This window comes from Aspergillus lucknowensis (genome assembly GCF_044049455.1).
Source record: "Aspergillus lucknowensis strain CBS 449.75 chromosome Unknown BJX67scaffold_83, whole genome shotgun sequence".
Taxonomy (NCBI): Eukaryota; Fungi; Ascomycota; class Eurotiomycetes; order Eurotiales; family Aspergillaceae; genus Aspergillus; species Aspergillus lucknowensis.
In genome coordinates, this window is record NW_027263627.1 from 33,561 (window position 1) to 60,491 (window position 26,931).

The window sequence follows — 26,931 nt, forward strand, 5'->3', positions numbered from 1 at the left end:
AACGGCGGTCGAGCGTCAAGAAGAATCCATTGTTTGTCTGCTCTTGGTTGGTTGCGAATCCTGAAAAGACCCCGCTGTCGTATTACGCAGCGATTAACGGGAACGTGAAGATTGCGAAAATATTGATGGATGCGGGGTGCCGTTTTGGAACCGTCCGCGAGCTGGCGGCGGCTGCACGGAATGGACGGACGTGTGGAGATCACTCGGCTTCTGTTGGATCAGGGTGCAAACCCGAATTTTGTCTGGAAAGGCAGGCCGTTGCTATTCGATGCGGTTGAATTTGATTCCATTTGTAGCCTCCTCCTAGACCGAGGCGCGAATCCCAGAGTTGGGGAAGCCATAGCCTCTGACGAATCTGCCTTGTCTGCCTTAGGTTTGGAATTCGGGCCTCTCGGATATAAGATTATAGAAATCGGAAACCCGGCAGCAGTCCGGGTGCTTCTAGAAAGAGGTTTTGATTTTGACCTCGCTCTGCCCGAGACAGGGCCAGAAGACTACCAGAGGATTCCGATACAATCGCTGGCCGGCATTACCGAGTCTATACTGGACACGTTTGTGCAATGTGGACTGCCTCTGCCTCAACCTGTGGGTGGGCGCAATGCCGGGAAGGATGCGCTTCTGGTCGCTTGCAATAATGGAAACGTCGCCCTTCTCCGATACTTGGTTGCATGCGGGTTTAATGTTCGCAAACCAGAATGGCAGATGGAGCTCCTTTCTGCGGCCGCTGACTCGTCTGAGGAGAAGGAGAAAGCCGGTGCCATTGTCGATGCGTTATTAGGGTTCGGACTTGATATTGACGCCCGAGATGCACGAGGCACGACCGCTTTGTCTTACAACTCGGCGCTGAGAGCGGCCACAGCGTCCATACTGATCGAACAGGGAGCGGACATTCTCGCCGAGGACGATTTCGGTGTATGCCCTCTAGATGTTGCCTGCCATATTGGGGAGGAGGAGACCCTTAATGTCTTTCTGGGGGCCCTTGATGCGCAGCGAACATCCACCAAGGCAGAATCTCTTCTACGCGACGCGATCGCGATGCACGAGGAAGGCAGTCATGCCCATAAGCAACTGGAACATTTCTACGGGCGGATAGTCTACCCAGTATGAGCTTGTCGACCTACTCTGTTTGAAGGAGCCAAGAGAAGGAGAATTTCACAGAGCTATCTTTGTAGCCTGGAGGTCGGTGATAGGGATCTTGGGCCAGCTTGTGGATGCACTCCATACTCCAGGGTATGCCATCTATGAAGGCCATTCCAGTGGTCGACTTTCACGTCATCTACTCAAGATTAAAATGAGACCTCTCTCAATCCCACATGCGAATGAAAAGCTCCAATCTCTCCCGAAAGCCCGTCGTGCCTAGCGCTCTTTCGCAGTCGTCCCATTTTACTACGCCGTCTTCTTCATCGTCGCTGTCGTCTAGAGATCTGATGTCAGACGTGAACACCCCCCACCTCTTGGGAGCTTAAACGTACCTTTAGGTGCCCACAGTCGACGCAGTCGATGCGCACGTTCAATAGAGACCTTGCAGTGTCCAACGCGCCTTGCGTAGGCCTCTTCGTCCCACCAATAGCCCAGCACGAACCCGCCGTCAGTGCATAGATAGTAATACCGCGCGAGATCGTCGAGGACCTTAGCCACAGCATCACCTGCAACTGTCATCTTCCGCATCCACTGTAGATAAGGCCTGAGGGAATCGCGAATGAGGACAAGCACGGAAAGCACGTATAGTACCGTCGACCAGTGTCTTGGATCTTGGGTGTTCAGGAGTCCCAAGGACAGGCGCAAAATGTCGCCCAGCATATCTTCAATGTGGCCATAATTCCAGCGGCCTGCCTCATCCTGGGTGGCTCTACCAGCGGGCCGTGCTCTCTTCGGTCGGCCTGTGCCTACATACCGGTACAACGTCACAGATGGATAGACCGTATTGTACTCGTAGCCGGCTGCGAACAGGTTCACGCGGGAGCCATGTCTAAAAAGCCAATTCTGTGGGCGATTGGTGGCATGACACTCTATATGGCACAGGTCCCGGATAACAGCAAGGCAGTCGAGCGTGAGCGCAATGACCGTCCTCTCGCTACAAAGGTCGTCTGCAGGGACACCGGTACTAGCATTATCTGGTTCGCGCAAAATGTCGGCTTGAAGGGCCGCGGCGGCCGCGAGGATGTCCTCGGTTCCAGACTCAAAATGGTTATGCCACAGTCGCTTGAGATCGTAGAACTGCTGCAGGAATTTGTGCAGTGCTTCGTGGAAGGTAAGATGTCGTTGGTGATTGCGGATGGTCGTCAGATCCCACATTGTCAAGTGAACCTTATCCTTAATGGGCATGTAGTCGATGTCTATGAGAATCCAGGTCCGTTTTTCGGTGCCTTTTAAACACCACTTGAACGGTGCCATCCGAACGAGCACTGCAGTTGTCAGTACGCAATACATCCACCTTATTCGAAACAGGCGACTTAACCGGAGAACGCCTTGTCAAGATTATACTCCGAAGACCCGGGGACACCAGCCAGAGACCGAAAAACGCGACTCCTACATGCCGCGCTTTGCAGGATCTCGTAGAGCCGCGAGCATGACCGGGCGAGATGGTACGCGTCCTCGATTGTCGGAATTTGCCAGACGATCTCCATGAGGATCTCGGTTGGCAGGTCAACGAGCGACCGTGGCGTCGGAGAAGCCATCTTTCACGGTCCCCTTCGCCGGTGGAGGTGACTTTTATCGATATGTTGATGTCGAGCTGGAGATCGAGACACATCCACCAAGCCGAATCAGGAGTGGCGCTATCACGTGCTAACAAGCTGAGAGACTTTGCATGTCATACAGGAGAAGCTGATGATTGCTTTTTCTCATGTCCTGATGGCATCAAATTTCCAAGTCACGTGGATTGAGGAAGATTCGAAGAGATATATATATAGGCGGACATCGTCCTTGAACTTGAGGAAGAGTCCTTTCAAAGCCTAATATCCGGCGTGACTACATATTATAATTGGATTATGCTTGCGTCGGCGTCGTTTGGTCGAAAGAGGGATATCGATGTGTTCGGCGATGAGAGGAACAGCACGCGAGGCGGGGGAGCGAACGCAGATTCCCACCGAATTTTTGGAGTTGAGATCATCTGGAGTAGTTCATACATCATCAGCGGCATGGCGCCCTTTTCTCCATGATTCGTGTCATTCGTGGCGTCTTCCCGGCAGCAGCTCGCGTCATCGCTTGAATATCCATCTCATATCCACCGCAACTCGAGACTGTTCCTTTCTCATATCAACGCCGTCAGAAGGTAAATAGATACATACTAAACAGATACATCCAGCACAATACTCGACATGGCCCAGACAACCCCCATCACCCCAGAAAAACTCTCCGCGACACGCAAACGCTACGCCGAAGAAGCAACCAAGCGCCTTCGTCCCGACGGCCCCGCACAATTCCTCCAACTGACAGAAAGCGACGAAGCGCGCCTGCGCACCCTCGCCGACGACCCCTGGGTCGACCACGTAGCCCTAAACGCCCGTCCCTCGCCCATAGCGGACGGAGGCACATACCGCTTTTTCGTCCTCGGCGCCGGGTTCGGCGGGCTACACTTCGCCGTCCGGCTGCTTGAGGAGGGCGTAGCGAAAAACGCCGACGAGATCCGGCTCGTCGATGCAGCGGGTGGGTTCGGGGGCACGTGGTACTGGAATCGGTTTCCTGGGTTGCATTGTGATGTTGAGAGTTATGTGTATTTGCCGCTGCTTGAGGAGACGGGGTACGTGCCGCGGCAGAAATATGCCTCTGGGCTGGAGATCCGGGAGTACGCGGAGCGGATTGCGGAGCGATGGGATCTTGTCGATAAGACGCTTTTCCGGACGGATGTGCGCGGTGTGGCGTGGGATGAGCGGGCTCAATTGTGGTCGATTGAGTCGGTTGAGCAGAGGGGGCGGGGGCTGGCTGAGGCGCCGATTCAACGCACATTCCGTGCGCAGTATGTCTATCTTGCTGCCGGGGTTCTGACGCGGCCGCAGGTTCCTAAGATCCCCGGGTTACTCTCGTTCGAGGGGTCTCTCTTCCATACTGCGCGGTGGAACTATACCGTATCCGGGGGCTCGCAGGAAGACCAGCGGTTGACAAGACTCAAAGGGAAAAGAGTTGCCGTCGTCGGCACCGCCGCAACAGCCATAGCCGTCATCCCCGAAGTCGCCAAGTACGCCGCGGAGTTGTACGTCGTCCAGCGCACGCCAGCATACGTCAAGCCGCGCGGACAGCACGCCACAGACGGGGATACATTCCGCGCCCGAGTCGCCAGCGAGAAAGGGTGGCAGTTCAAGCGCCAGATCAACCTGAACAAATGGCTTACGGACTCCGCCGCGCCGGGCGAGGCGAATCTCGTCAACGACGGATGGACAGATATGCCCGCTTACTCGGCCGTCCTTGGATCTCCGCGCCACGGAATCGTCGATCCGTCGCTTGAGAATCTGGAGAAACACGCCGATGCGTTTCACGCTCTCGACCTCCCGCATATGGAGTCTATCCGCGCGCGAATTGACCAGATCGTGCGGGACCAGGAGACAGCCGAGAAACTGAAGCCGTGGTATCCGTCCTGGTGTAAACGACCAACATTCAGCGATACGTATCTACAGACATTCAACCGCCCAAACGTCCATCTCGTCGACACAGACGGTAAGGGTCCATCGCGCATAACCCAGAACAGTCTCGTCGTCGACGACAAGGAGTACCCTGTCGACATCATCATCTTCAGCACGGGATACCGCGTCCCCAGCCGAGACCACGCGAGTCCCGCCGCACGGACGGGCGTAAGGGTCCTCGGCCGCGGCGGTCAGTCTCTCGAAGACAAATGGAATGCCCACGGCGCCGCAACGCTACACGGGTATGCTACGAACGGGTTCCCGAATCTCTTCTTCTCGGGGACGAATCAGGCGACGATCACAGGGAACAATGTGTTCATGCTTGGTCTGATTGCGGCGCATATCACGTACTGGATTTCTGAAGCGGAGCGGCGGGTTGGGGCGGGGAAGCGTGCGATTCTTGAGGTTACCAGGGAGGCAGAGGAGGCGCATACGGCGGAGGTTCTGCGCCGGGCTCCGTATTTCTCTGTACTTGCTGGGTGTACACCGGGTTACTTCAATGCGCACGGCGAGGTGGCTACGATCACGGATCCTGCTGAGAAGCAGAAGCGGACGAGGGGGGTTGTATGGTCAGAGGGGACGGTGTCATTCCTTGAGTATATCGGGAAGTGGAGAGACGAGGGTTCCTTGAAGGGGATATCGGTTGAGGCAGCGAGGGCGATCAAGGCTCTACTATAGGTGACTGGCTGTAGTGCGTTCCTGAGGGCAGACTTCGGGATAGCATGTTTGGACTCGCTATCAGCCATTCACCTCTTAGGGCAACAAAAATAGTCGCGCCCGGGATCGAACCGGGAACCTTCTCGGGATCCTGCCGTCGGCAGAGAAGCTCACACTGTGAACGAGAAATCATAACCATTAGACCACGCGACTAAAATCTTAGTCATGCATCCATGTTTGCAACCACAATCTGAGGTGTTATTGATCACCTTTGACACGACAAGAGAAGGTCGCTGTTGAGAAGTTGAGGAGTCAAGCTTTGACAATCCTTTGTGAAGCGAGTCGATAAATCAGGCAACGACAGAAACCAGGCAGCAGTAGGTGAACCCCACAGTGTTGGAGTATCTTCGAGGAGCATGGTTGCATTGGTTCCTGGGCCCGCAAAATATATTGGAACGCCTTAGAATTAATTGTCAATAATTCTTAACCCTTCTTTTGGCCTCTTCAATTCTCTTCTTGCAGATTAGAGATCCCGACTCTGCCCTTCTCAAAGCAACTGACCGAAAAACTGACCAAAAGATGACACTCCCACCAAACTACACTCTCCACGACGGCTACCCCTCTGTCCCAGAGTACCTCCACCTGCGCGCGGCCTCAGGCCTCACACCCAAGACGCCCGCGCAAGGCGCCGCCGTCGTCCAAAACAGCTGGTTCGGATGTTACATCACGTACACCTCACCAACGCCAGAAAACAGCGAACGCAGCACCGCAACACCAACGCCCGTCGCAATGGGTCGGATCATCAGCGACGGCGGGTGGTACTTCCACATCGCGGATATGGCTGTCCTCCCCGAGCACCAGCGCAAGGGGCTTGGGGATATCGTGTTGAAGAGGCTGCTGGCGTATATCAAGGAGCATGCGGCGGAGGGGGAGCCATATATTAATCTGCTCGCGGATCCGCCGGGGAGGAAGCTGTATTTTAAGAATGGGTTTGTGGATTCGGCGCCTGTTAGTACGGGGATGGTGCTGGATCGGAGGAGGGTGGATATATAGCTGGCAGGGAGGTTGGGGATTCTTGTCTAAATGAAGGAACGCCTTCTGAGAGAGCTTTGGATATATCTGGACGGATTATCCTTGTAAACAAAGCACTGTCACTGAAACACTCCTCATTCAAGACTAAACGCGTCGCGAAAAACCGTTTTACGGTATTACCTCTATGTCTCTATGTCTCTCGTATCATACAGCTCAGCAGCCATCCAGGCATGCCTCCATTATTCACGATCACTCCTTGCTAACTCAGCTTTCGGCCGCCAATCCATCCGAATAATCGTCCCGATAACCCCCAAAGTCCCCGCCGTCATGACAACCGGCCCCCAAACCGCCGGAACAAACTGCCCCCGGCTCAAATTCCGCCTCACAGACAAATACCGAAAGATGCCGTACCCAAACGACCACACACTAATCGCCTGGCATAAGCGACTAGCAAGGAGGTCGGGGTTCGTTTTCGCGAGAGAGCGCGTCCCATCTTCCCCCTGGGGGCTCCCGTCCCGCGCTTTTGCTGCGGTTTCGGAGGACGGGTGGTCGTGTGCGACGACACCAGCTGGGGCGAAGAGGTGCTCGATCAACCCCAGACGACCGACAGCGAGGCCCATAGCAGCGAATGCGAGACCCATGCGCGTCCAGGAGAGGAACGTGCGCTCGTTGGCTTGGTGGTCGCGGAGCTGCGAGCCTGTGTTGGCGACGGGGTTGGGCAGCAGGCGGCGGAGGAGCGACATTGCTTGGTTGTTATTGGTCCGGGGAACAGGTGATTTGAGGATATTGTGATTGACGAGCGTGGAGCCGGGTCTGTGGGTGCTGGAACTGAGTTTCGGTCGGATAAAATGGTGGAGTCACAGCTGACACGCTGACACTGATGGATGCCGGTGGATTGCTTTGGAGTGGTGTTTTGTGTTTTGTTGTTCCAGAGTTTGACGATCCCGATAGCAGACTGTGGAAACGAATGCACAAGAAAAAAAAAAAAGAAAAAAAGCAAAAACCGTCGAGTATACTATTTATTGATTCCCTCTTTTAATCTTAGTCTCTCTTTACACATGGCTCTGGTATCCCCTATTCTTCTCGTACAAAGTGCTGTAAATGTTAGCAGGCTACTACGAGATCGCTGGTTGTCCTTGCGAAGGTCGCATGATTTGAGTGGGAACTACCCCGATGATCGCGGGAGACCTCATGTATAGTAAACTGGAAACCACGGGCCTTGCCCCACGATCCCTTGGCCATGTCCACGAGCATGGCCGTGTAATCGGCTTTCTGCTAGAAAAGCTCGAAGGGTGTGAAGCAAACATCGGGGGAGTTCCTTTCCCTCGATTCGCACTGGGTCGACACCGTTAAGCTTCATGGATCCTTACCAACATCTTTGGGGGGGTTATACGGGGATTCTGTGTGCTATTTGCCGTCAGGAGACATAATAACATTCGTCTTTCTGAACCCACCTCGCCGCCTGACAAATATGAGAGGTTGGCGACATCAACCCTCTGATTTCTCAACATCCATACGTCTTGAGCCTCTCGACATTGCCGGAAGTGTTCCATGAATCCCTCATAGGAGTAAACTTTATCTCGTAGAGCACAAGCATTAGACTCAGCCCTTGATGATCTCAAAGCCTTTTCCAAAGCAATTTGGCAACCACTGCAACATATTCCCTTCTGAATGCCACCGCTTTTAATATCGAGATAGGGTAGAGCAGTAGTCGCCATGTACCGGAGTAGCGCTTTTTCCTTTGATTGTGTCACTCGCTTGACATGGCAAGTCGAACTGAGGTTTGGAGGGTGGTTCGGGCTGCTCCCTTTGGTGATAGAGGGAGTTTAATGAAAGGCCGACTGGTTGCTGTTTAATGGCTTGGTTACAAGTTTTGTCAGTTCCCGAAATCACGAAGCAAGACAATATGTCGACCTGTAAACAATTGTCGGTGATGGATCAATTCTTTACCACCTCCCTAATATTGCTTTTGCCTTGCCTTATTTATTCAATTGGTCTTTTCTAATATAGTTGACATGAACGCCTATTACAGGCTTCCTTGCAGATGGCAATACTGCTAGAGAGACCTTAGGAACTCAGATCCTTCTTCTGGTTTCATCCCGATGATTGCCGACCCCCGCGCTTCGTCATGTGAATCTCCCCGTAACTCTGTAGCTCATACTGAGGCACTACATGCATTGAATCAAAACCGTGCGATTCAAGTGCCCTGCATGATTGAAAAGTAGTGGTGGTGAGAGTGTATGGCCACGCAGAGTATAAAGCAGTCCAGAAGATGCAGTGCAAAGAGCAAAATTACTCAGGTGAGGGGAGAAAAAAAAAACTTGCAGATCTGACCCCAGAGGCTGTCATCCCATTCGATGCTTCGAGTCCAGCTGCAGCTCTCCAACAGCGGGGTGACTCAACTCGAGAAAATCCGAATCTGACAGCGATCTTTCTTCTTTGCACGCCCATACTCATCCTGATAATATTCTATCTGAGATGACGGCCGACGCGCCCTGGGGCTACCGATGGCGCTCATCGCAGCTGTGGATCATCGCCACCGCGACCATCAGCTTATTCTCTGGTACTCTCTGCCTGAACAACGATCGAGTGACGCTGACCACCGCAGAAACATTCCTCTTTGGCTTCATCGTCCCCATCCTGCCGTACATGCTCGAAACGCGGCTGGGTCTCGACCCATCGCGGACGCAGAACTTCACGACAACGCTCCTGACTGTCTACGGCGTGATCTCGCTCGTGGCCGCCCCGTTCATCGCTCATTTCGCCGACAAGACTCCCAACAGGAAGGGCCCGCTCCTCCTCTCGCTCGCAGCATGCGCGTCGGGTACGGTCCTCGTCGCGTGCTCTTCAACTGGTAAGTCATTCCTACCCATTTAACGGGCTACTACTGACGCATCCAGTGTGGGTGCTCATGGCCGGCCAGGCCCTGCAAGCGCTCGCGAGCTCCTCGGTCTGGATCGTCGCGTTCGCAACGCTGGTCGACAGCGTCAGCGAAGAGAACAAGGGAACAGTCGTTGGATCGACCATCTCCATGGTCGGAACGGGCATGTTCGCAGGGCCGATGGTGTCCGGCACCCTGCTGCAGCTGCTGGGATACTGGCCGACATGGTCGGCTGCCCTCCTCCTTCTCGCCGTGGACTTCCTCGCCCGCCTGCTGATGATCGAGCGGCCGGCCGTCTCTCATGAAGACGAGAGAACTGCCCTCCTTGCCGAGGACGCAGGCGACCCCGACGCCAATGCAACCTCCGACCCCGCAGACACGTCAAAAGACCCCCCACGCCGCGGCTTCTACAGCATCATGCTCACAAACGCACACATCCTCGCCAGCCTCCTGAACACGCTCGCCCTCTCCCTCATCCTCAGCGCCTTCGACACAACCCTCCCCCTTCACGTCCGCGACGTCTTCGGCTGGGGCAGCTTACCAGTCGGACTCCTCTTCCTCGGCCTCCAAGCCCCAAACATCCTCTTGGGCGCGGCTATCGGCTGGCTGCGCGACCGAGTCGGGCTGCGCTGGCCGACAACCCTCGGATGGGCGCTGCTCGCCCCCTTACTCTGGCTCCTCGCGGTGCCAGGGGAGCAGTTCGTCTGGGGCCGGCTCGAGCCCGGCACCGGCGGCGAGGCCGTCTACGTCGCTGCGATTGTGGGTGTTGGATTCGCGATGGCTCTTACCCGCGGCGCCGGCACGTTCCAGATGATGGGTGAGCCGCAGAATATTCCCATCCTTTTTTTTTTTCGCAAAGACTAACAGAAGGACTGTAGCGGTTGTCCACGACCTGGAAGCCAAAGACCCGAATATCTTTGGTCCCTACGGCGGAAACTCGCGGCTTTCCGGGCTGACCGAACTCCCGTTTAACATTGGCATGATTGCCGGACCGCTTCTTTCGGGCGTCTTTTCCGAGGTTCTCGGGTATTACTATGCGAATAGCGTGCTTGGTGAGTTCTACCGGCTCTTCTGAAGATGTTTTCTCACGGTAGGTAATAGCTGCGATTGCCCTCCTTGTTGCGGGCTCCTCGTATGTGTACCTGACGGCGGGGCCGAAGCGGGCTGCGAATGTTTGAACCGTGAATCTTCGTACATATGACAAAAGAACTACCTTATCAGCAGATAGAATGCATAATGACTAGACTCATCCAATGAAGCATAATTTGCAGTATCTTGTTTATCAACATGTACCCCCCACCTACATAACAACCTCACACCGATGCCCCCGCGGCGCAATCAAAAAGTAATTCTCAGGCTCCATGCACCCCTCCCAACTCGTCCCCTCCGCGAGCCGCACCCCGCGACACTCACGGAAGAACTCCGCGGCCGCAAGCCGCAACTCCATGTATGCAAGGTGAATCCCCAGACACGTGCGCGGGCCGGTGCCGAAGGGAGAGAATGCAGGTGCCGTCTGCGTCTGACTCGAATTGGATGCTCCCGTGGTTCCTCCAGATCCATAAGTTCCCGGTAACAGCCACCGGGTAACATCGAAGACTTCGGGGTCCGGGAAGAGCTCTCTGTCTCGGTGGAGGGTGTAACTCTGCGTGCTGACCGTCATGCCGCCGGGGATAAAGTATCCCAAAAAGCTCGCTCCGCCTTCAGGGACAGATCGCGGCAACGAGCCCGGTGCGGCGCCGTAGAGACGCAGCGTCTCTTTGATAACAGCGTTAAGGAGCGGGAGTGTCTCAAGCGCGGCATCATCGTACGAGTCCTCTAATGAGGAAAGCTCATCTTCGAGGTCGCGCTGCAGCGTGGACGGGTGCGAGAGAACAGCCCAGACGAGATATGTTAGGGTTATCCCGGTTGTGTCGGAGCCTGCGACGATGAGGTTTGCAGCTTCGGTGACGACGTCTGTTTCGGTCAGGCCGTCTGCTTTCTCGGATTCGTAGACGAGCCCCGAGAAGATATTCCGTGATGAGGCGCTGTTCGCGCGGCTGTTTGTTACTGCGCGCTTTCCGTAGGCAGTGAGGCACTCGTTTGGGCGGAAGAAGGACCGTACACTCGGGATTGGGAGGTTGCGTGCTATGAATGCCAGCAGGGGGAGTTCGCTAGCGATGCCGGAAGCTTTCATGGTGCGTTCCAGGGCAGCAATGTATTCGTTCTTCTAAGAGCAGTGTCAGATCACACTGTCCAGAGGCGATATGGGAAGCAGGGGAAAAAGCATACAACACCCAACTCCAACATCCCAAAGTCCTCCCCGAACATCAAGTGTCCCGCAACGTCAGTCGCCAGGAACGTCCACCATTTCAGGATATCACACCTCCCCCGTCCGTCTCCCTGGCCACCATTCATGGCGATCTCCCCCTTCATCCTGCCCACCGCAAACCGGACTTTCTCCCTTACAACAGCCTCCCAATTCCTTCGCAACTCACTCTTCGAAAACGCCCTCGCAAACAATCTCCGTCTCTCCGCATGCTGCCGCGGATCCGACATACTAAACACCCCCGGAACCCCACTCATAACAAACTCCTCGTACCACTTACTTTTGAGGAACGGCGATCCCGCGCGGTGGATCTCTTTCACCTCCAGCAGTGAGGCGATCGAGACTTCGGTGGGGGCGATGCGCACGATGGGACCGTGGGCTCTGTGGAGAGCGTGGATGAAGTATATTCGGCGGCCGGATATCGTAGCGAGTTTTAGGGGGATGTTGCTGAGGAGGGTGAAGAGGGAGCCGGGGAGGGGGCGGAGGGGGGAGGTTAGAGCGTCGTAAAGGGTCTATATGTTGTTAAATGTCACAGTTAGAGAGGTCTTGTTCGCGTGGATAGAATGGGAAGAGAGAGAGGGAGATACTTTGAGGACCCATAGTGCCAGCGCAACGGCGGCGTATATCCAGATTCGGGGGTCCATATCTTCCGATTCTCAGATACAGCGCGGATGATGGAGGATGTTTCGCTCAATGGTTGGTTGATGGGCGTGATCATATGTGGGTTGTATGAAGTCTTGAGCGTCTCGAGATTTATGGCTCGCGGAGTTGGGTTATCTCACATCTATCTCTGCGGAGATCAACCCGAGATGTCCACATTCCGGGCCACGAAATAGTGGCACCCCCGCACAAAAAGGCTTGTCAATACTCCTGACGTAGTGAAGTGTGCCAAGCCGAGAAGTCTGGACCGAGTTTCGTCGTTTTGACCTGAATATATACACCGCATTGATGAGGCAATTTGTTGCTAACCCAAGTTCTGGCCATCGCCCCCACACGAGAAATCCCACTGCAGAGCGAGTCTATATCGTACATCTATCCTTAAGCTTTGAAACAAGATTTAATCGCCCGGCGAGCCTGTCACCCAGCTTCGCAACATCACTGGCAGGCATGCCCCTCCGCGCTCTTGCAGCCTGGCCAATCTTGACAACATCCATAAGGGACAGTGGCGTCAAGATGAGACTAAAGATGGCCAAAGGAGCATTTTCCGGATCGTCGAGGATCGTGTAGACGTCCAGGGCCACATTTCCCGCAGCGCCGAGGAGAGCCACAATGCGGCCAATGTTCGCCAGGGAGCTGACGGCCCCCATGACCTCGCCGACAACCGGCACGAAGAAGAAGATCGCGGTAAGGAAGGCGAACAGGATAGCTTTCGCTTTCGCCTCTTCAATTTCCTCCGCGATTTCAACAATGGACTGCATGTTCTCAATTGCGTCGGAGACCATGAACACGGGCATGGAGACGGCATCGACCAGCTCGTTGATGTCGCCGAAGTAGTCGTCGTTCTTCACCACCTGCACCACATCTTCAAGATCTGGCTGGAGGCGCTTGAGGTTATAATACGCGTCATCAACAACGTCCTTGGGGTTGATCACGTCTTCAAGGTCGTACTCGCTAGGGACCGGGAAGTTGTAGTCCCAGTATTTCTCAGCGCAGTGCTCCTCCGTCGGAGAGCACGGGAAATGGTGAACGTCCGTCCACTTAATACCCTCCTGCGCCACTCCTGTCTCCGTGTACAGGTCGGCCCAGAAGGCGTCTGGGTCTTCGAGCGTCCAGTACACGGATTGCATATACCGCCCGTCAGTTGGCGGTGGCTGCCCGCGCATCGAGTAATCGGGTGGGCATGGCTGCGTCATATTCCGGTACCGAAACTCTGGCGGATCACAATGGACCTCTGGGTCGTCGCAGGCGCCGTCTGGGACGCAGTCGTACTCCTCACAGTAGCGGCAGGAGATCTCAGGGTGGTTGGTGGCGTGGTGGTCCTCGCAGTAGGCGCAGCACTCGATCTCCTCGGTGACGATGCAGCTAAAGTACTTCTCGCCATTCTCATACATGAACTCCTCGACGACCTTGCTGGACGCGGCGACGACAGCTTTGGCGTACGTTTCGAACTTGCCGTCGTAGCCATCCTCCATCAACTCGTCGTATGCGGTTAGCGACGCGGTGAAGTTCTTCTGGAGAACTTCGAGAATGTACTGCCCAAGGCAGAGCTCATGGATGCTTCCGAAATCCGCGTCGATGCTTTCCAGGTCGTCGTATGACCCGTTGCACTCCGGCTCGTCGTCGGGTAGGGGCGGCAGGAGGTCCTCGCCTCCCTCGCCCGTTTCGTAGTCGTAGTACTCGTCATCCGTATACGATTGCAGGTCCACAGCCCAATCAATCGTCCCCGCAAAGTTGTAGGCCCTCCAATGGATTCGGCGGCTTAGTTTCGTGGTTTGGTTCATATACGCCACCCACTCAGTATCTGTCGAGCGTTAGCAGACTCTACCTCCAGGCATGTGGGACAGAGTATCCAAAAGCACAATGCCTACCATTATACACCATGATATCGGAGTCCGAACCCTCGTCATGCCACGTTTGAACATTGTCGCCGAGAATCTCAATTTGGCTGATCTCGGCGTTGGAAATGTAGCCCCCGGTGTCTGTACAGACGCCCTTTGCCGCTGGAGAGTTCAGACGGTCGCCTTCGAAGAAGCAGTCTGGCCCTGTGCATCCCGCCTCGCTCATGAGGAAGGAGCGGCCGTAGCTGGCCTCTCCTACATAGATCTTGTTTGTATGGACCTCGGCTTTTGTAACTGTACCTTGCAATTAGCGAAAAAAGGCATTCTTCCGTAACGGGTGAATACGTTGGCAAGCAGGGATAGGCGTGGAAATCTCACACAGGGGCCCTTACTCATAGATAGAGCGTAGGTTGTCTCGGTGACGTTGACTGCAAGCAGTCGCGTTAGCCGCAGTGTCAGGCCACTTTTTGGGAAATATAGGACAGCATACCGTGGCTTTGTAGACAGTTTCCCGTCGGGCAACCCTCTGTGGCATACTGGTTGCCAGCGTCCCATTGGCCTTTTGTCACGTCAGTCGCCAGGTTCGTTCCCAGAGACCGCACAACTCACCATGGAGATCATAGGTCATGTAGACAATGTAATCGAGCTCGTTGGCCATCAGGTCGATGGGGAAGGCCTTGAGATACCAGTATGAAGCCGGCGCAGCGATGGACAAGGACTTTCCCTCGGCAAGCTGGCCTCGCATGACGATGAGGAACTTGTAGTAGTTCGGACCGTCCGTCTCGAGGCCCGCTGGGGTCCCTGGGATGTCCATGGCCTAGTCCATAGTCAGTCTGGCCATCCTCCTCTGTGCATTGTTACGGGAAGCACACATACCCCTGGATATTCCCAGTCAAAGTCCACACCATCGAGCTTGTGCTCCTCCACAAAGGCGGCTACGTTGGTCGCAAAGGTCTTGCGATTCGGCGGACTCATCGCCTGGCGAAGGATGTCGTACGTCTCTGGCTCGGTCGAATAGCCCCAGCCTCCGAAGGATATTATCCTCCTAACATCGTCCAGACTCTTAAAGTCCTCCCACTGGTTGTACGGGTCTGCGAGTTTCACGCTCCAGTCCGACGGGTCGACCTCCATAAAGGCCCAGTGGATGTGGGTGTAGGTGAAGTCGGTGTTTGCATTCGACGCGCGCAGCCACAGACACTTGCGGTTGAAGTTCCAGCTCTCGTAGTAGCCGACGCGGCCGTAGGGGACGACAAGGTCGCCGTCAGTGTTGTGGATGTCAACGCCGCAGCTTGAGACACAGCCGTTTGTGTTCGCGGGCGAGGTGCCTGGATTTCCCGCGGGTCCACGCTCCTCGATGCAGAAGTCTTCGTTGATACCACACTGACCCCAGATATTGCAGCAGGCGTTGAGGGGACACGGGTTAAGGTCTGCCAGAGGTGTCCCGTCCGTCGGACGCTCCGTTCCCACCTTGGTTGGCCCACAGATCGCATTGGCAACGGGCGCCGGCATGGGCGGGTCGCCATTGCTGAGGCAGATGTTGATTCCATAGTTGAGGTTCCGGCATCCATTCCAGCCCCAGGTGGTTTTGTTGTTGAACCGCTCGAGGACCGTATTCGTGAGGCCATACGTGAGCGCCAGGGTCGTGCAGTCATCCCCTGGTTGCACTGTATACGAGAAGCAGGAGCCATCCTCATTCGGCTTGGGCCGGATATCAGGCAGTGTCCCACGGGTGCAGCACAAGCGCTGGCCCGCGAGGATGTGCCCCGGCATGCAGAGATTCGCATCGCCATTGTACCAGACGAGATCGGTCCTGGTGATCCCGCACCGAGCGGCCAGTGTATCACAGTTGTCGCCGGCGATGGCCTTTTCTACCGTGCATTCTGCTCGCGGGTGCAGGCTGGTCAGGTCAAGCAGCTCTGGCGGTCCTCGCTTCTCAGCATCATTGCGCGAACTCCGACCCAGCCCGCGGTCGACCTCTGAGACGGGGACGCCATCCCACTCGGCCGTTTCATCCAGATCGCCGGCGCACTCGGCCTTGGACCAGGTGCTCAGGAGCTTCTGCACGCCCGCAACATCTCCGGTGGTATCGAGGGCAACGCCGAGGACATGGTGGGCATTGCGATTCACGCCGCACAGCTGCACCAGCGCCCTTTCACCCACTCCGTTCTCCCGTACTTGCTTCTCGAGGCGCTCGAGCACAGATGTGGCCGTGGCCCTCCCAAACGCCGGGCCGAGGTATATGCCAGCAACCGTGCCGTTCGAGTAAGCTAGGAGCACGGGGGTGTCGCAGTTTGAGTCGTTCTCCATGAACAGCTGAAGATGCTCGAGGGCCGCGACAGCGGCGTCAACCTGACTCGCCGCGCCTCGCTGCCCAAACTGCAGCGAAAGTTTGTCATCTCGAGCAGAGGCCGATAGACACTCGCCCACATCGCGCTTGCTATTCGTAGACGCGCCAGTGTCTTCTTCTGCCAGAGCCAGGTAGAGGGCGTTGGCGGTGGTATTCGCGTTCTCTGGCTCCCCCGCCGTGCACGCGCGAATCTTCACGAACGCATCCGGCGCGTCGACCGGGTTGTTGATCGCGAGGTCGAAGAGCATGGGCTCGGGGCAGTATCTCAGCCGGTCGACGGCCGAGTACACTGTCCAGTTGTCTGGCTTGTTGTCGCCGCAGGCTGCAGGGCAGGGGTGCAAGTCGGCGTAGTAGGCCCCGGGGCTGTCGATGGGCACGGCGTCGCCTAGCCGGAGGATCTTGTTTCCCTCGACATCTCGGCCGGCCCAGATGGGTCGCGCGAAGAGTGTCCACAGGAAGGCTACGCAAACGCTCTGTAGCCGGGACATCTTGCTGGCTAGAGCGGAAACCAAGTGTAGAGAACACACAAGCAAAAGAAAATGAACAGAGAGAAGAAAGAAAAGAGGGAGTGCAATGCCCACTGCTCTCCTATATTGTACAGCCACGCTCCAAACCGGCTTATAAGAAACTGCCCCCGGTCGACGGGGCACAGCGGCCTCGGACGCACGTACCGTCCCCGTACGGAGGACCCAAAGCCTGTATTGGGACGTAGATTGGACAGAACGAAGAAACACCCAGGAAAGCGTCGAGAAAGCTAGATAATCAAGTGAGACATCAACCTGCGCTACGGACAAGGCTCTGGATGCAGGGGTTGGGAAATTCTCATCTATACGCTGTCTTGGCGGCGGTGCCTTGATGACCCCAAGGCTATTGTAGACCATCTAGCAGGATTCGCTCTGCGAGGTGGGTGTCCAACGGCTGTAAAGATGCTAGGGGGCTTCTAGGATGTATTTGTAGCCTCCGCCAGGCCCGTCCTTCGATTCTCAAGCAAGTTGCCTCCCCCTCTGTCGCTGGCCCTATCGCTCTCCAGCCCGTCTGGCAAAGATGAAGCTCGCCATTGTGTATCTCCTATTCTCCTTCTGCGCGACCCTCACGGCCACTGGCATCCGAGGCTCTGCTGAACGGTAAGGGCCATCCGCTGGATCCCGCGGACACTCCTCGTGGGAAGACGTGACTGATCGAAACAGGGCCTTGATCTTTAGTATCTACATGCAAGAGGAAATCTTCACGGACCCCGCCAAGGACGGCGGAATTGCGACGGGCTGTGTCGGTTCGCGAACCGGGCTGCGAGGGCAGAAGCAGCGGTGCACGCTGCGTGAACTGTGCGAGTATATCTGGGCGCCTACTGGCGATTACAACACGAAACCTGACCCGTCCAAAATGCTCTGGCCGACCTGGAACGACGCCAGGGCGGACAAGGTGTGGAGTGAATGGGGGGAAGGTGATAGAACTGTCGCAGAAGTGATTGCCCAGGTGGTGGAAGACGCCGACGAGAAGGATAGAAAAGGGAAAAAGGGCGTCTACTACAATGGCTTCTGGGATACCTCCAAGGTCCTGCCTGGATTCAGCGACAAGCCGAGCGAGTATTACCGCGCGGCACGCGAGCTGGGCGACTGGCAGGTGGCGGCGAGGAAGGCGATTGAGAAGCAGCTCGAGGGCAACGCGCTCACGGCGGAGCAGAAAAAGCGGTTCCAGAACTGGAACATGGAGAGCGAGCGGGCCCTAAAATTGGTCCTTGGCTTGCGGAGCATGAACCTGAACGAGTTTGTGATCAAGCAGATGAGGCGAGCGAACTACTTTGGACAGCCGATTGCGAGGACCCCCATGACAGGCTACGAGGAGTTTGAAAAAATGAAAGGTGCAATGCAGCCTGACAGAGGAGGCACGATCGTCACGTACGAGTTCGACTACCCTGGGGGTCGGGACAAGGTGATCCAAGATTACGATGCTGCGATGAGCAAGATTCTCAAGACGCCGGACAACAAGGCGCATCGGAAGGCTGTCACAAATTGGGCACATTCGTACAACCGGGTGAGAGCGTGCGAATAGCCCCTCAGCAGGAGATCCTGTCCATAGTGTCCCGAAGTGCCACGGCTTTTCTTGGCTGATATGGTCGTTGGAAATGGTTAAATTGGTCCTTCCTCCCTTTCCTTGCCCTCTTGCCTGCAACAGCGATGCATCCCACCAGAGCCCCTGTTCTGCCCCCTGAGATCCTTCTTCTTCTCGCAACCCGTCTCAGGCCGCGGGATCAAATATCCCTGCTCCAAGTATTTCCCGGAATTGCCAGTCTGTTCACTTTCCGACAGTTTGCCAACAGAGACAAAGAGGGAAATACCATCCTGCACCTCCTGGCTCAAGCAAACACGGCTCCTGATGCCCCCGCAGCACCGGGTGCCAATATTCCATTCTTCCCATCCATTCTAGACTCCAGCCAAGGCGACGTCCTACATCCACGGAACCGAAAAGGCCATACGCCCTTGATGGAAGCGGCGTTTGCGGGTAACATTCCATTCATGCAACGGCTGTTGGAGAAGGATCCCGGTGGCCTCAACATGAAAAATCGGTATGGGGTAACGGCGCTCTGGTGTGCTGTATTTGGGGAAAGTGCCGCGGCGACGGCGCTCTTGCTTGAACAGCCGTCCGTCGAGGTCAATCCCCAAATGACAGAAGGCAGGGGCCGCGACGCCTACCAAACAACCCCGTTCACACACGCTCTACGGCACGGGCGTGGAAGATATGACGTGATATCTCTGTTTGTCAAGCATCCGGAAACCGACCTCACATTCCCGGACTCATTCGGGGTGACCGCGATTCACCTAGCCATCGGCGAAGACCGGGAGGATCTCGTGCGCGATCTGCTCGAATGCGGCCGCCTCGATGTCAATGCCAGTTGCCGCTTCACCGGTGAGACTGCTTTACACACTGCCGCCGTCCACGGGAATGCTGGGCTTGTGAAGCTCTTACTCGCGCAGAGCGGAATCGATATCAACCGGCCCACACGCACTGGGGCGACTCCGCTTATGCAGACCGCACGGCCGCGTTGCATGGAGCTTCTACTTGCACACCCTGGTATCGAGGTTGACCGGGTGGATGACTTTGGTTGGTCCGCACTCGGGTGGGCCGCATATTACGGGCGCCTGGAGTGTGCGCAGGTGCTTCTACGACATGGAGCGCGGCCAGATCTCGTAGATTTGGACGGCTTCACCCCGAGAGACAGAGCTGAGCAAGCCAAGAAGTGGGAGATGGTGAAGCTGTTGGAGGGTGCGCTAGGCCAGGAGTGAAATTCGAGCCCATGCTGCTTTCTATTCTGATTCCGCATTATTGCTCCAGCCATCATATACCTTCTTTCGTATCATCCCCTTGTAGTAGGCGGACATTTGCCTTTGCCCTCTCGGTTAGGATTCTCGAACGCGGTGACTCATCCCATCGAATAGCCGGGGTATGAGTACCCATGGCCCTCGGCGAGGACTTGTGTTCTTTGGTCCCTTCATTCCATACAGAACTGTCGGGCTCGAATGACCCCTGCTTAGCGCTGGCCGCAGATGCGATTGCTGTGCCGCAATGCAACGTCGAGGTGACTGTGACAAGTTCGCGCCTTGGGCTGCGATTCTGATAATCTCGCAGTTTGCCAATGACTGCCCGGTGTCCGCAGGGGCGTTCCAGACCCCGCCTGCTAAGCATGTGGTCGTGCTGTGCCGCAGCAGGTCTGGCCCGGTCTGTTCCTGGCAGAACAAGACTTGCCTGGGCTGGGTCAAGCTCCGAGCGCCCAGGAGCAAGCGATAGATCCAATCAGGCGCTCACGTTCCACGCTCCGTCGCGGCCGCTTGGTGTTTCCGTCCCATGCGTCGATGGTTCTAGGCGCCGTGTTGACTGATCCGAGGGATGCCGATGGGCTTACGCTCCTCGTCCCGCTGCACTGTTCTGCTAAACCAAGGTCAGACGACTCCGCGGCCGGGGAAAGGGCCAGGGGTTTCTACCCAATTGGGTAATTCCATGGAGGAAGGTAGGGAGGGGCTTTGTTGTGCCCCGAAAGCAAGTGCGGCTCCTGCATCGTGGATAGATTGGTCGCACCGCAGACACATGCTGGCGCATGCCCGTGCACACCTGCAGCAAGTCTGAGCCGCACTCTCCCAGCAACCAATAACAATTGCGTCTTTCCCGAATCATTCTCGCCGGTCTTTCCTAGCCTCGTGCCAGTGTAGTCGTCCAATATCCGGTGAACCACGTACATGCCATCTGGACTTCTGGGGCTAGCCAGAGAAGATACGGTGCAGGTCCTTGTTGGATTGCTGTTCCAGTTGTTACGTCCTTCATCTGAGCCAACCCATTTCTTGGCGGGTTGGGGCGGGTTGGGGCGAGTTTCACGGGTTGGGTTGAACAAGTCTACTAATACTATTTTTAGGAAGAATTCTTAGGTTATTCTATCTATAGATTTTAAGTAAATTATAGGTATAGGGCTAATTAATAAAGTTAACTTATCTTTACTATTTTTTCTAAGATTTTTGGATTTTAAATTAGATAATCTTAAGTTAAAATTGCTATAGCTCTCTAAGTTATTTACTAAATCCCTAAATCTAAAATAGCTAATTATTAAACTATATATATTCTATAAGACTTGCTATAATATATAACAACCTAGTTGTTAGATTAGGGTCCGCCGATCAATCCATTGTAAGGCGTCGGGATTCGGCGAAAGTATTCAGCTGTCGCGACGCCGGGTGCCAGCAAGCGTTGAGCTGCCTAGTCTTTATAAAGGAACTTGTTCAGGTTTACATGGAGGATTATATTACAAGAAAAATAAAATAAATTACTTAGAGAACTAGGATACATGCAAGAGTTAGGATCCTTATATAATCAGCTATTGGGCTGCTATTAGATAGCTATCTAAACAGGGTTAGAGCAGGGTTATTATTAATACCTACTAGTTTAGGTACTAACTATAACAATTTATTCCCCCTTTAAACTATAAACTATCCTAGTTTATACTAAGCTATTTTAGATAATATCTTATATAAAAGTTATTTACTAATTAAATTATTAATAAAAAATAAAGCAATAATAAAGCTTTAATAGAATCTTTAATATAAAGATTCTATCTTTAGTTTAGTATTATAAAATAGTTAGTCTTATAAATATTATAGATTCCCTATAGCTTATAGAATTTAATAGGTATTATATATTATTAAATTATTATTTTAAGTTAGTTCTATAGCAGTACTAGGATACTACTAGGTATATACTATATAGGAATTAATAAAATAATATAGTAATATATCTAAATATAAGTTATCTAGTACTATTCTTACTATTAAATAGTAGAAAACTACTTGGCTAGCCAAGTAGTAATTACTTCTAAATATTCTATTAGAGTACTATTAAAGAGCTATTAATTTAGTATTAGATAGGATTATTACTAATATTAATATAGCCTTTTTCTCTCTTTTTTTTTGCTATTATTTCTTTCTCCCTTATATATAAGATTTTCAAGTATTTAAAAGTAGGGTTCTAATATTTCTTAAATAGTTTCTTTTTCCTTCTTTTTTACTACCTTTAAATAGTTTTTTAATTATCTCTAGGGTAAGTATCATTTATTTTACTATTAGGATGCCTTTAGAAAGCTAACAAGTATTATAGGCTTTAGCCTAAACCCTATCCCCTCCCTTCTTTTTATTCCTGTTCCTGCCTTTATCCCTCTCTATAAGTATATACTATTAGTATGCTAGAGAAATGCAAGCACTAACATGAAAAAGGGTTCTTATATATAATACATGAAATATACTTAGAAAAAGGCTTCTAAAAGATCTAGAGAGGTTATAGGTCTATTAATATGGAAATAGCAGCTAGGATCTACTATATATATATAGTATACCTACCTGGGCAAGGTCTACTAGCTACTACCCCCCCCCCTGCTTTCCTAATATTATTTACCTCTAGGATCTTGCTACTAGTCTTCTAGCTATTATAAAGACTAGGGCCTTTAAATACTATCTAGATATTATATTTAGATAATAGAACAAGGTTAATATCTCTATCTTAGTATTATGCAATTTAAATTATAATCTTTTCTTAATACTTAATAAGTTAAGGAATACTAATAGCAAGACTCTAGTTAGTATAGAAGAGTATTAAGACTAGTCTAGTTTTTAGGATATCTAGTTTATAGCCTACTAGCAAGTTAGCTATATTATACCTTTAGATATTTTAGTTTAGTTCTTTTTTTAAAATAAAGAAATCTTTTTCTTTATTAATAGAACTCCTTTATAGATATATATAGATTTAGAATATTTCTATTAAACCTTAAAACCTTATAGGAAAACAAGAAAAGGTTATATTTTTAGCTTAATATTAGTTATATTAAAACCTAGTAAGATAAAAGATTATAACTTTTTATATCTTAACTAACAAGGTTTAGCTAGTACTTTACTAGTTTTCTTATATTTTTATATAGCCTTCTAAATATTCTCTAAGTTTTTAATAGATTTTTATAAATTTTTATAACTAGGCTATCCTTGCTATTTAACAAGATATTAAAGCTTATTATAATAATAGTAGTAGCCTAGTATCTTTTTAACTTCCTATTTTTTATAATTATTAATAATAATTAGCTAAATCTCTATTAGCTTAATACTAGATTACTAGTAATACTTTTTTAATAACAAGATATAAAAGATTAGATATATCTTATTATATATCTTTAAAAGCTATAAATAATATACCTACTTCCTAATAGTATTAATAATTTTAAATAGACTATTATATTTTAGATCTAACTTCTTGTTTAATTACTATAACTTTAGGTTCTTAGTTAATAGAAGGATTTTCTAGCTAATATAGAATTATATTAATATATAATACTTATTATAATATACTACTTGTTATATAATAGCTTTTTACAAGATTTCTTTTAATTAAATATAAATCTTAACTATAGCTTAAAGTCTTGTCTCTACTAATATATTTATAATTTTTAGGTTAATAGTTTCTAGCCTAGGTACTACCAGGTTTATATTATACTAGACTATAAAAGGTAAGTAACCTGTAAATATATGCTTAGTATTATTATATATAAATTTAGTTACTAGAAGCTAATTAGCCTAGTTACTTTATTAAAAGTTTATATATATTTATAAGTATATCTCAAGCATCTAATTCTAGTACTTAGTCTACCTATCTATCTATAAATAGAAGATAGTATTTAAATAGTTTTTGATTTACAGGTCCTAATAAAATTAAGTCTAGTATCTACTAGTAAATAGTATTTTTCTATTAATTACCAAGCTATATAGCATGCTAGTCTTATAAAAAATTTTTATTAAAAAAAGGTTAGCAAGTTCTTTGGTATTAATTATATTTATAATAGGTAGATATCTTATAGCCTTAATATAGTAGTTAACTATTATTAATATAATATTATAGACCTAATTCTTATAAATTAATAATAGCAAGCCTATAATAAAATCTATTAATAAATCTTGCTATAGTTCTTTTAATAGAGGAAGCAAGAATAGCTTCCTCTAAGATAGCTATTTAGATACCTTTATCTTCTAGTAGATAGGATAGTCCTAGATATATACCTTGATATTAGTCTATAGGCTATCCTAATAAAACTTCTATCTAACTAGATCTAAAATCTTCTTCTAGCTAAAATATCTAGTATATAAATTATTATAATATATTTTTAGGATTTCTTATCTTAGTATAATACCTAGAGATATATAAATAGCTTTATTATAATATAGTATACTACTATTAATATACTATCTATTTAATTAGTTACTATTTATATTTTTAAGATTAATAGTTTTTTTACTTTTTTTTTTTTCCTAGTAGCAAGCTACTAAGAATTTAACTAGTATAAGTATTCCTATGCTAGGCCTGAAGGATTATATCTTAAAAAGATTGCAAAATTATTTTATAAAGGGTTTTTATACTAGCTACCTTTCTAGCTAGTATTTAAAGAGCTAAGAGTTCTAGATCTTTACTTCTTTTAGTTAGGGTATCTTTTAATACTAGTAAAGTAATATTACTCTAACTATCTCTATAATTTTCTAGCTTATTTTAAAATATAGGTAAAAGCCTAGTAGTCTATTCTATATAAGCAGGCTTATAGTCTCTTTTATATAATAATATATTAGCAGGGTTAAGATACCCTAGCTAATATTCTATTTTAAAATTATATATTATTAAGAGTTCTACCTACCTAGCCTAATATATATTTAGCTTTATAACTTTTTTTAAATAAAAATACTTTAAGTTTATATAATTATACTATATATAAATAGCTTATAATATACTTTCTAGATAATATCTTTATATCTTAAAATATTTAATAATAGCAAGCAACTCCTGATTATAGATAGAATATTATTCTTTAACTTCTAATAGCTTTCTTAAATAGAAAGCTACTAGTTACTAGTTAGTTTACTATTACAAGCTTTCTAGTCTATTAATAGGCTATAAAAGAATTCCTGCTATTATAAAACTAGAAATATTTATAATTACTAGGATTAGTCTATTTAAATTAAAATATTATAAGATTAGAGGCTTTTAAAATATAGCCTTTAACTATATAAAAGTATCTTATATACTCCCTGCTAGATAGATAGAATCTTTCTTCTAGCCTTACTCTATTCCTTTTAATATATCTAATAGAGGCTTTATAATCTTTATATATTAATAAATAAAGTATCTAAAGTATCTAGTAAATCCTAAAAATACTTAAATATTATAGTAGGACTATAGCTCTAGCTATTTACTAATAGTCTATATATAGTTAAGATTAATATAAATACTATCTTATTCTATAATAAATCCTAGAAAGTATATCTCTATCTTATAAAAGCTATATTTTAAAAGTTTAATATAAAGGTTGGCCTGCTAGAGATATACTAGTATCTTGCTAATATACTACTTGTACTCTTTTTTAGTTTAGGAGTAAATAAGGATATTATCTAAATAGACTATATAGTACTTATTTAGGATCTTATATATTATTTTATTAATATAGGCTTAAAAAATTATAGGGGTATTATATAGCCTAAAAGGTATAATAGTATATTTATAATATTTATAACATGTTTAGAATATTATTTTCTACTTATTACCCTGCTAGATATAAATCTAATAATAAGTATCCTATAAGTTAAGCTTAGTTAAATACTTTACCTTTACTAGCTAATTTATTAGCTTATTAATATAAGGTAGTAGGTATTAGTTCTTGATAGTAATAGTATTCAGGCCTTGGTAATTTATATATAAATAAAAGGACCTATTAGTCTTGCAAACAAAAAGTACTAGTACTCTAGTAATACTAGTTAAATATCTTATCTAGCCTTATTCAAGTATCTTATCAAGATATTTATATAGTACCTTTAGCTTGTACTAGAATAGGCTATATAAGGCTCTATATAATAATATATAACCTTTAACAAGGGGAATTACATGCAAGGCCTGTTTACTAGAAAATTCTATAGCTTCTTTTTCTAAAAAGACCTGTACCTATTTCTTGTATTACAGGAGTAGTACTTATAGCCTCCTATTATCTTTAGGTTAGAATATTACTATTATAATAAGGGTTATCCTTATTAACTTTGTAAATTATCTAGGATTCTTAATAGTAAGCTTAGGGGTTCCCTAGTAATACTACCAGGTACCTACTAATAATATAATATTAGGATCTACATGTCTTATCTATTTCTATTCCAAGATAACTTGGTATTTAGAATCTAGAAGATTAGTAATATAATACTTAATATTATACTTTCTTATCTTATTATCCTAATTAGTAATATAAAATATTGTTTCAAGCTTGCTATAGCAAGCTACAAGCATGCTATTAATATAGTATATATAAACTAGCAGATCTATTTTCTATAGATCTAACTTAATTTCTTGCTAGTACAGGTATTAATAGGAAATAAAGTTATTATCAGCCCTAGTATCTAGTAGTATCTTAACTATAAGCTACTTATCCTATATCTATAATACTATAATCCCTATAATTAGAAAGGCTTTAGTCTTGCTAGGCTAGTATAAGACTAGAATTTCCAAGGCTACTAACCCCTATTATTCTTAAGAGGTCTCCTTACCTAGTACCGTGTTTTTAGTACACAAGGGGTAGTTATAGATTAGATACCCCCTTCTATTATACTTGAAGTATTATTTTTTCCTAGTCTAGATCTTCTTTTTCTTATCCTATACTATCTACATGCTATTATTTTAATAGTAATACTTTATTAGCAACAGGCTAGTAGAAGACTAGTTCCTAGAAAACCAAGCCTCAAGCATCTTATTTTTTTATTTATATTTAGGATTATCTTGCTAGTTTAAGAAAAGTATTAGCTTGCTAGAGGTCTGCTAAAATAGGAACTTCTATTACTTACTCTAACTCTTTTTTTAGGATAACATGCTTTAATAGCAAGTAGTTTACTTAATAGCATTAGATATTATATATAGTGCTTGTAGCATATATATAAACTCCTTTTAAATATTATTATCTAGTATTTTAATATAAAGCTATATATGAAAAATAGGGTTATTAAGATATTACTAAATCTTGAGGCATCAAGATCCCTAGTCTTAATCCTCTTATC

General features: G+C 48.7%; 10 protein-coding genes and 1 non-coding gene across 11 annotated transcripts; 5 read left to right on the forward strand and 6 right to left on the reverse strand.

The window, feature by feature from the left end:
- Positions 1-180: 180 nt before the first annotated feature.
- BJX67DRAFT_386271 (ankyrin repeat-containing domain protein) lies at positions 181-1,107 on the forward strand (the record flags this gene model as incomplete). The annotated part of the gene is made up of 1 exon (XM_071034034.1): positions 181-1,107. One exon carries the CDS (start codon positions 181-183, stop codon positions 1,105-1,107), a length of 927 nt encoding a protein of 308 aa, XP_070880717.1.
- BJX67DRAFT_367894 (uncharacterized protein) lies at positions 1,042-2,778 on the reverse strand. Its single transcript, XM_071030577.1, has 3 exons — positions 2,459-2,778; positions 1,473-2,405; positions 1,042-1,416 (listed from the first exon to the last, which is right to left on the reverse strand). The coding sequence occupies exons 1-3, from the start codon at positions 2,676-2,678 to the stop codon at positions 1,304-1,306; spliced, it is 1,266 nt and encodes a 421-aa protein (XP_070880718.1). The 5' UTR covers positions 2,679-2,778; the 3' UTR covers positions 1,042-1,303.
- A 490-nt stretch (positions 2,779-3,268) lies between these two features.
- On the forward strand, positions 3,269-5,538 carry BJX67DRAFT_391868 (flavin-containing monooxygenase). Its single transcript, XM_071034863.1, has one exon. It carries the CDS (start codon positions 3,321-3,323, stop codon positions 5,295-5,297), a length of 1,977 nt encoding a protein of 658 aa, XP_070880719.1. The 5' UTR covers positions 3,269-3,320; the 3' UTR covers positions 5,298-5,538.
- On the reverse strand, positions 5,388-5,489 carry BJX67DRAFT_t95. The gene has a single exon. It is a non-coding gene; the product is annotated as a tRNA-Val (tRNA).
- Positions 5,539-5,596: 58 nt separating the features above from the next.
- On the forward strand, positions 5,597-6,415 carry BJX67DRAFT_326650 (GNAT family N-acetyltransferase). Its single transcript, XM_071027430.1, has one exon. It carries the CDS (start codon positions 5,856-5,858, stop codon positions 6,327-6,329), a length of 474 nt encoding a protein of 157 aa, XP_070880720.1. The 5' UTR covers positions 5,597-5,855; the 3' UTR covers positions 6,330-6,415.
- Positions 6,416-6,547: 132 nt separating this feature from the next.
- Positions 6,548-7,051, reverse strand: BJX67DRAFT_386275 (YidH family protein; the record flags this gene model as incomplete). The annotated part of the gene is made up of 1 exon (XM_071034035.1): positions 6,548-7,051. The coding sequence occupies one exon, from the start codon at positions 7,049-7,051 to the stop codon at positions 6,548-6,550; it is 504 nt and encodes a 167-aa protein (XP_070880721.1).
- Positions 7,052-7,483: 432 nt separating this feature from the next.
- On the reverse strand, positions 7,484-7,845 carry BJX67DRAFT_367899 (uncharacterized protein). Its single transcript, XM_071030578.1, has one exon. The coding sequence runs from the start codon at positions 7,666-7,668 to the stop codon at positions 7,498-7,500; it is 171 nt and encodes a 56-aa protein (XP_070880722.1). The 5' UTR covers positions 7,669-7,845; the 3' UTR covers positions 7,484-7,497.
- Positions 7,846-8,702: 857 nt separating this feature from the next.
- Positions 8,703-10,462, forward strand: BJX67DRAFT_367902 (MFS general substrate transporter). The gene is made up of 4 exons (XM_071030579.1): positions 8,703-8,871; positions 8,917-9,162; positions 9,209-10,006; positions 10,068-10,462. Exons 1-4 carry the CDS (start codon positions 8,787-8,789, stop codon positions 10,262-10,264), a joined length of 1,326 nt encoding a protein of 441 aa, XP_070880723.1. The 5' UTR covers positions 8,703-8,786; the 3' UTR covers positions 10,265-10,462.
- A 27-nt stretch (positions 10,463-10,489) lies between these two features.
- BJX67DRAFT_391872 (cytochrome P450) lies at positions 10,490-12,325 on the reverse strand (the record flags this gene model as incomplete). Its single annotated transcript, XM_071034864.1, has 3 exons — positions 12,082-12,325; positions 11,458-12,006; positions 10,490-11,395 (listed from the first exon to the last, which is right to left on the reverse strand). Exons 1-3 carry the CDS (start codon positions 12,136-12,138, stop codon positions 10,490-10,492), a joined length of 1,512 nt encoding a protein of 503 aa, XP_070880724.1. The 5' UTR covers positions 12,139-12,325.
- A 188-nt stretch (positions 12,326-12,513) lies between these two features.
- BJX67DRAFT_386278 (uncharacterized protein) lies at positions 12,514-16,827 on the reverse strand (the record flags this gene model as incomplete). The annotated part of the gene is made up of 6 exons (XM_071034036.1): positions 12,514-13,955; positions 14,023-14,286; positions 14,385-14,420; positions 14,483-14,551; positions 14,602-14,809; positions 14,869-16,827. 6 exons carry the CDS (start codon positions 16,825-16,827, stop codon positions 12,514-12,516), a joined length of 3,978 nt encoding a protein of 1,325 aa, XP_070880725.1.
- Positions 16,828-17,383: 556 nt separating this feature from the next.
- On the forward strand, positions 17,384-19,838 carry BJX67DRAFT_391876 (ankyrin repeat domain-containing protein; the record flags this gene model as incomplete). The annotated part of the gene is made up of 4 exons (XM_071034865.1): positions 17,384-17,463; positions 17,542-18,378; positions 18,528-18,606; positions 18,646-19,838. 4 exons carry the CDS (start codon positions 17,384-17,386, stop codon positions 19,618-19,620), a joined length of 1,971 nt encoding a protein of 656 aa, XP_070880726.1. The 3' UTR covers positions 19,621-19,838.
- Between the last annotated feature and the right edge of the window lie 7,093 nt (positions 19,839-26,931).

What these genes read in the sequence shown, in the direction of transcription:
- BJX67DRAFT_367894 (XM_071030577.1), bottom strand. Translation starts at nt 2,678, where the DNA reads ATGGCTTCTCCGACGCCACGGTCGCTCGTTGACCTGCCAACCGAGATC. An exon ending in TCTTGACAAGGCGTTCTCCG is followed by an intron (nt 2,406 to 2,458) that starts GTTAAGTCGCCT and finishes TGACAACTGCAG; the next exon opens with TGCTCGTTCGGATGGCACCG. An exon ending in TCGACTGTGGGCACCTAAAG is followed by an intron (nt 1,417 to 1,472) that starts GTACGTTTAAGC and finishes TCAGATCTCTAG; the next exon opens with ACGACAGCGACGATGAAGAA.
- BJX67DRAFT_391868 (XM_071034863.1), top strand. Translation starts at nt 3,321, where the DNA reads ATGGCCCAGACAACCCCCATCACCCCAGAAAAACTCTCCGCGACACGC.
- BJX67DRAFT_326650 (XM_071027430.1), top strand. Translation starts at nt 5,856, where the DNA reads ATGACACTCCCACCAAACTACACTCTCCACGACGGCTACCCCTCTGTC.
- BJX67DRAFT_367899 (XM_071030578.1), bottom strand. Translation starts at nt 7,668, where the DNA reads ATGAAGCTTAACGGTGTCGACCCAGTGCGAATCGAGGGAAAGGAACTC.
- BJX67DRAFT_367902 (XM_071030579.1), top strand. Translation starts at nt 8,787, where the DNA reads ATGACGGCCGACGCGCCCTGGGGCTACCGATGGCGCTCATCGCAGCTG. An exon ending in GACCATCAGCTTATTCTCTG is followed by an intron (nt 8,872 to 8,916) that starts GTACTCTCTGCC and finishes TGACCACCGCAG; the next exon opens with AAACATTCCTCTTTGGCTTC. An exon ending in CGGCACGTTCCAGATGATGG is followed by an intron (nt 10,007 to 10,067) that starts GTGAGCCGCAGA and finishes GAAGGACTGTAG; the next exon opens with CGGTTGTCCACGACCTGGAA.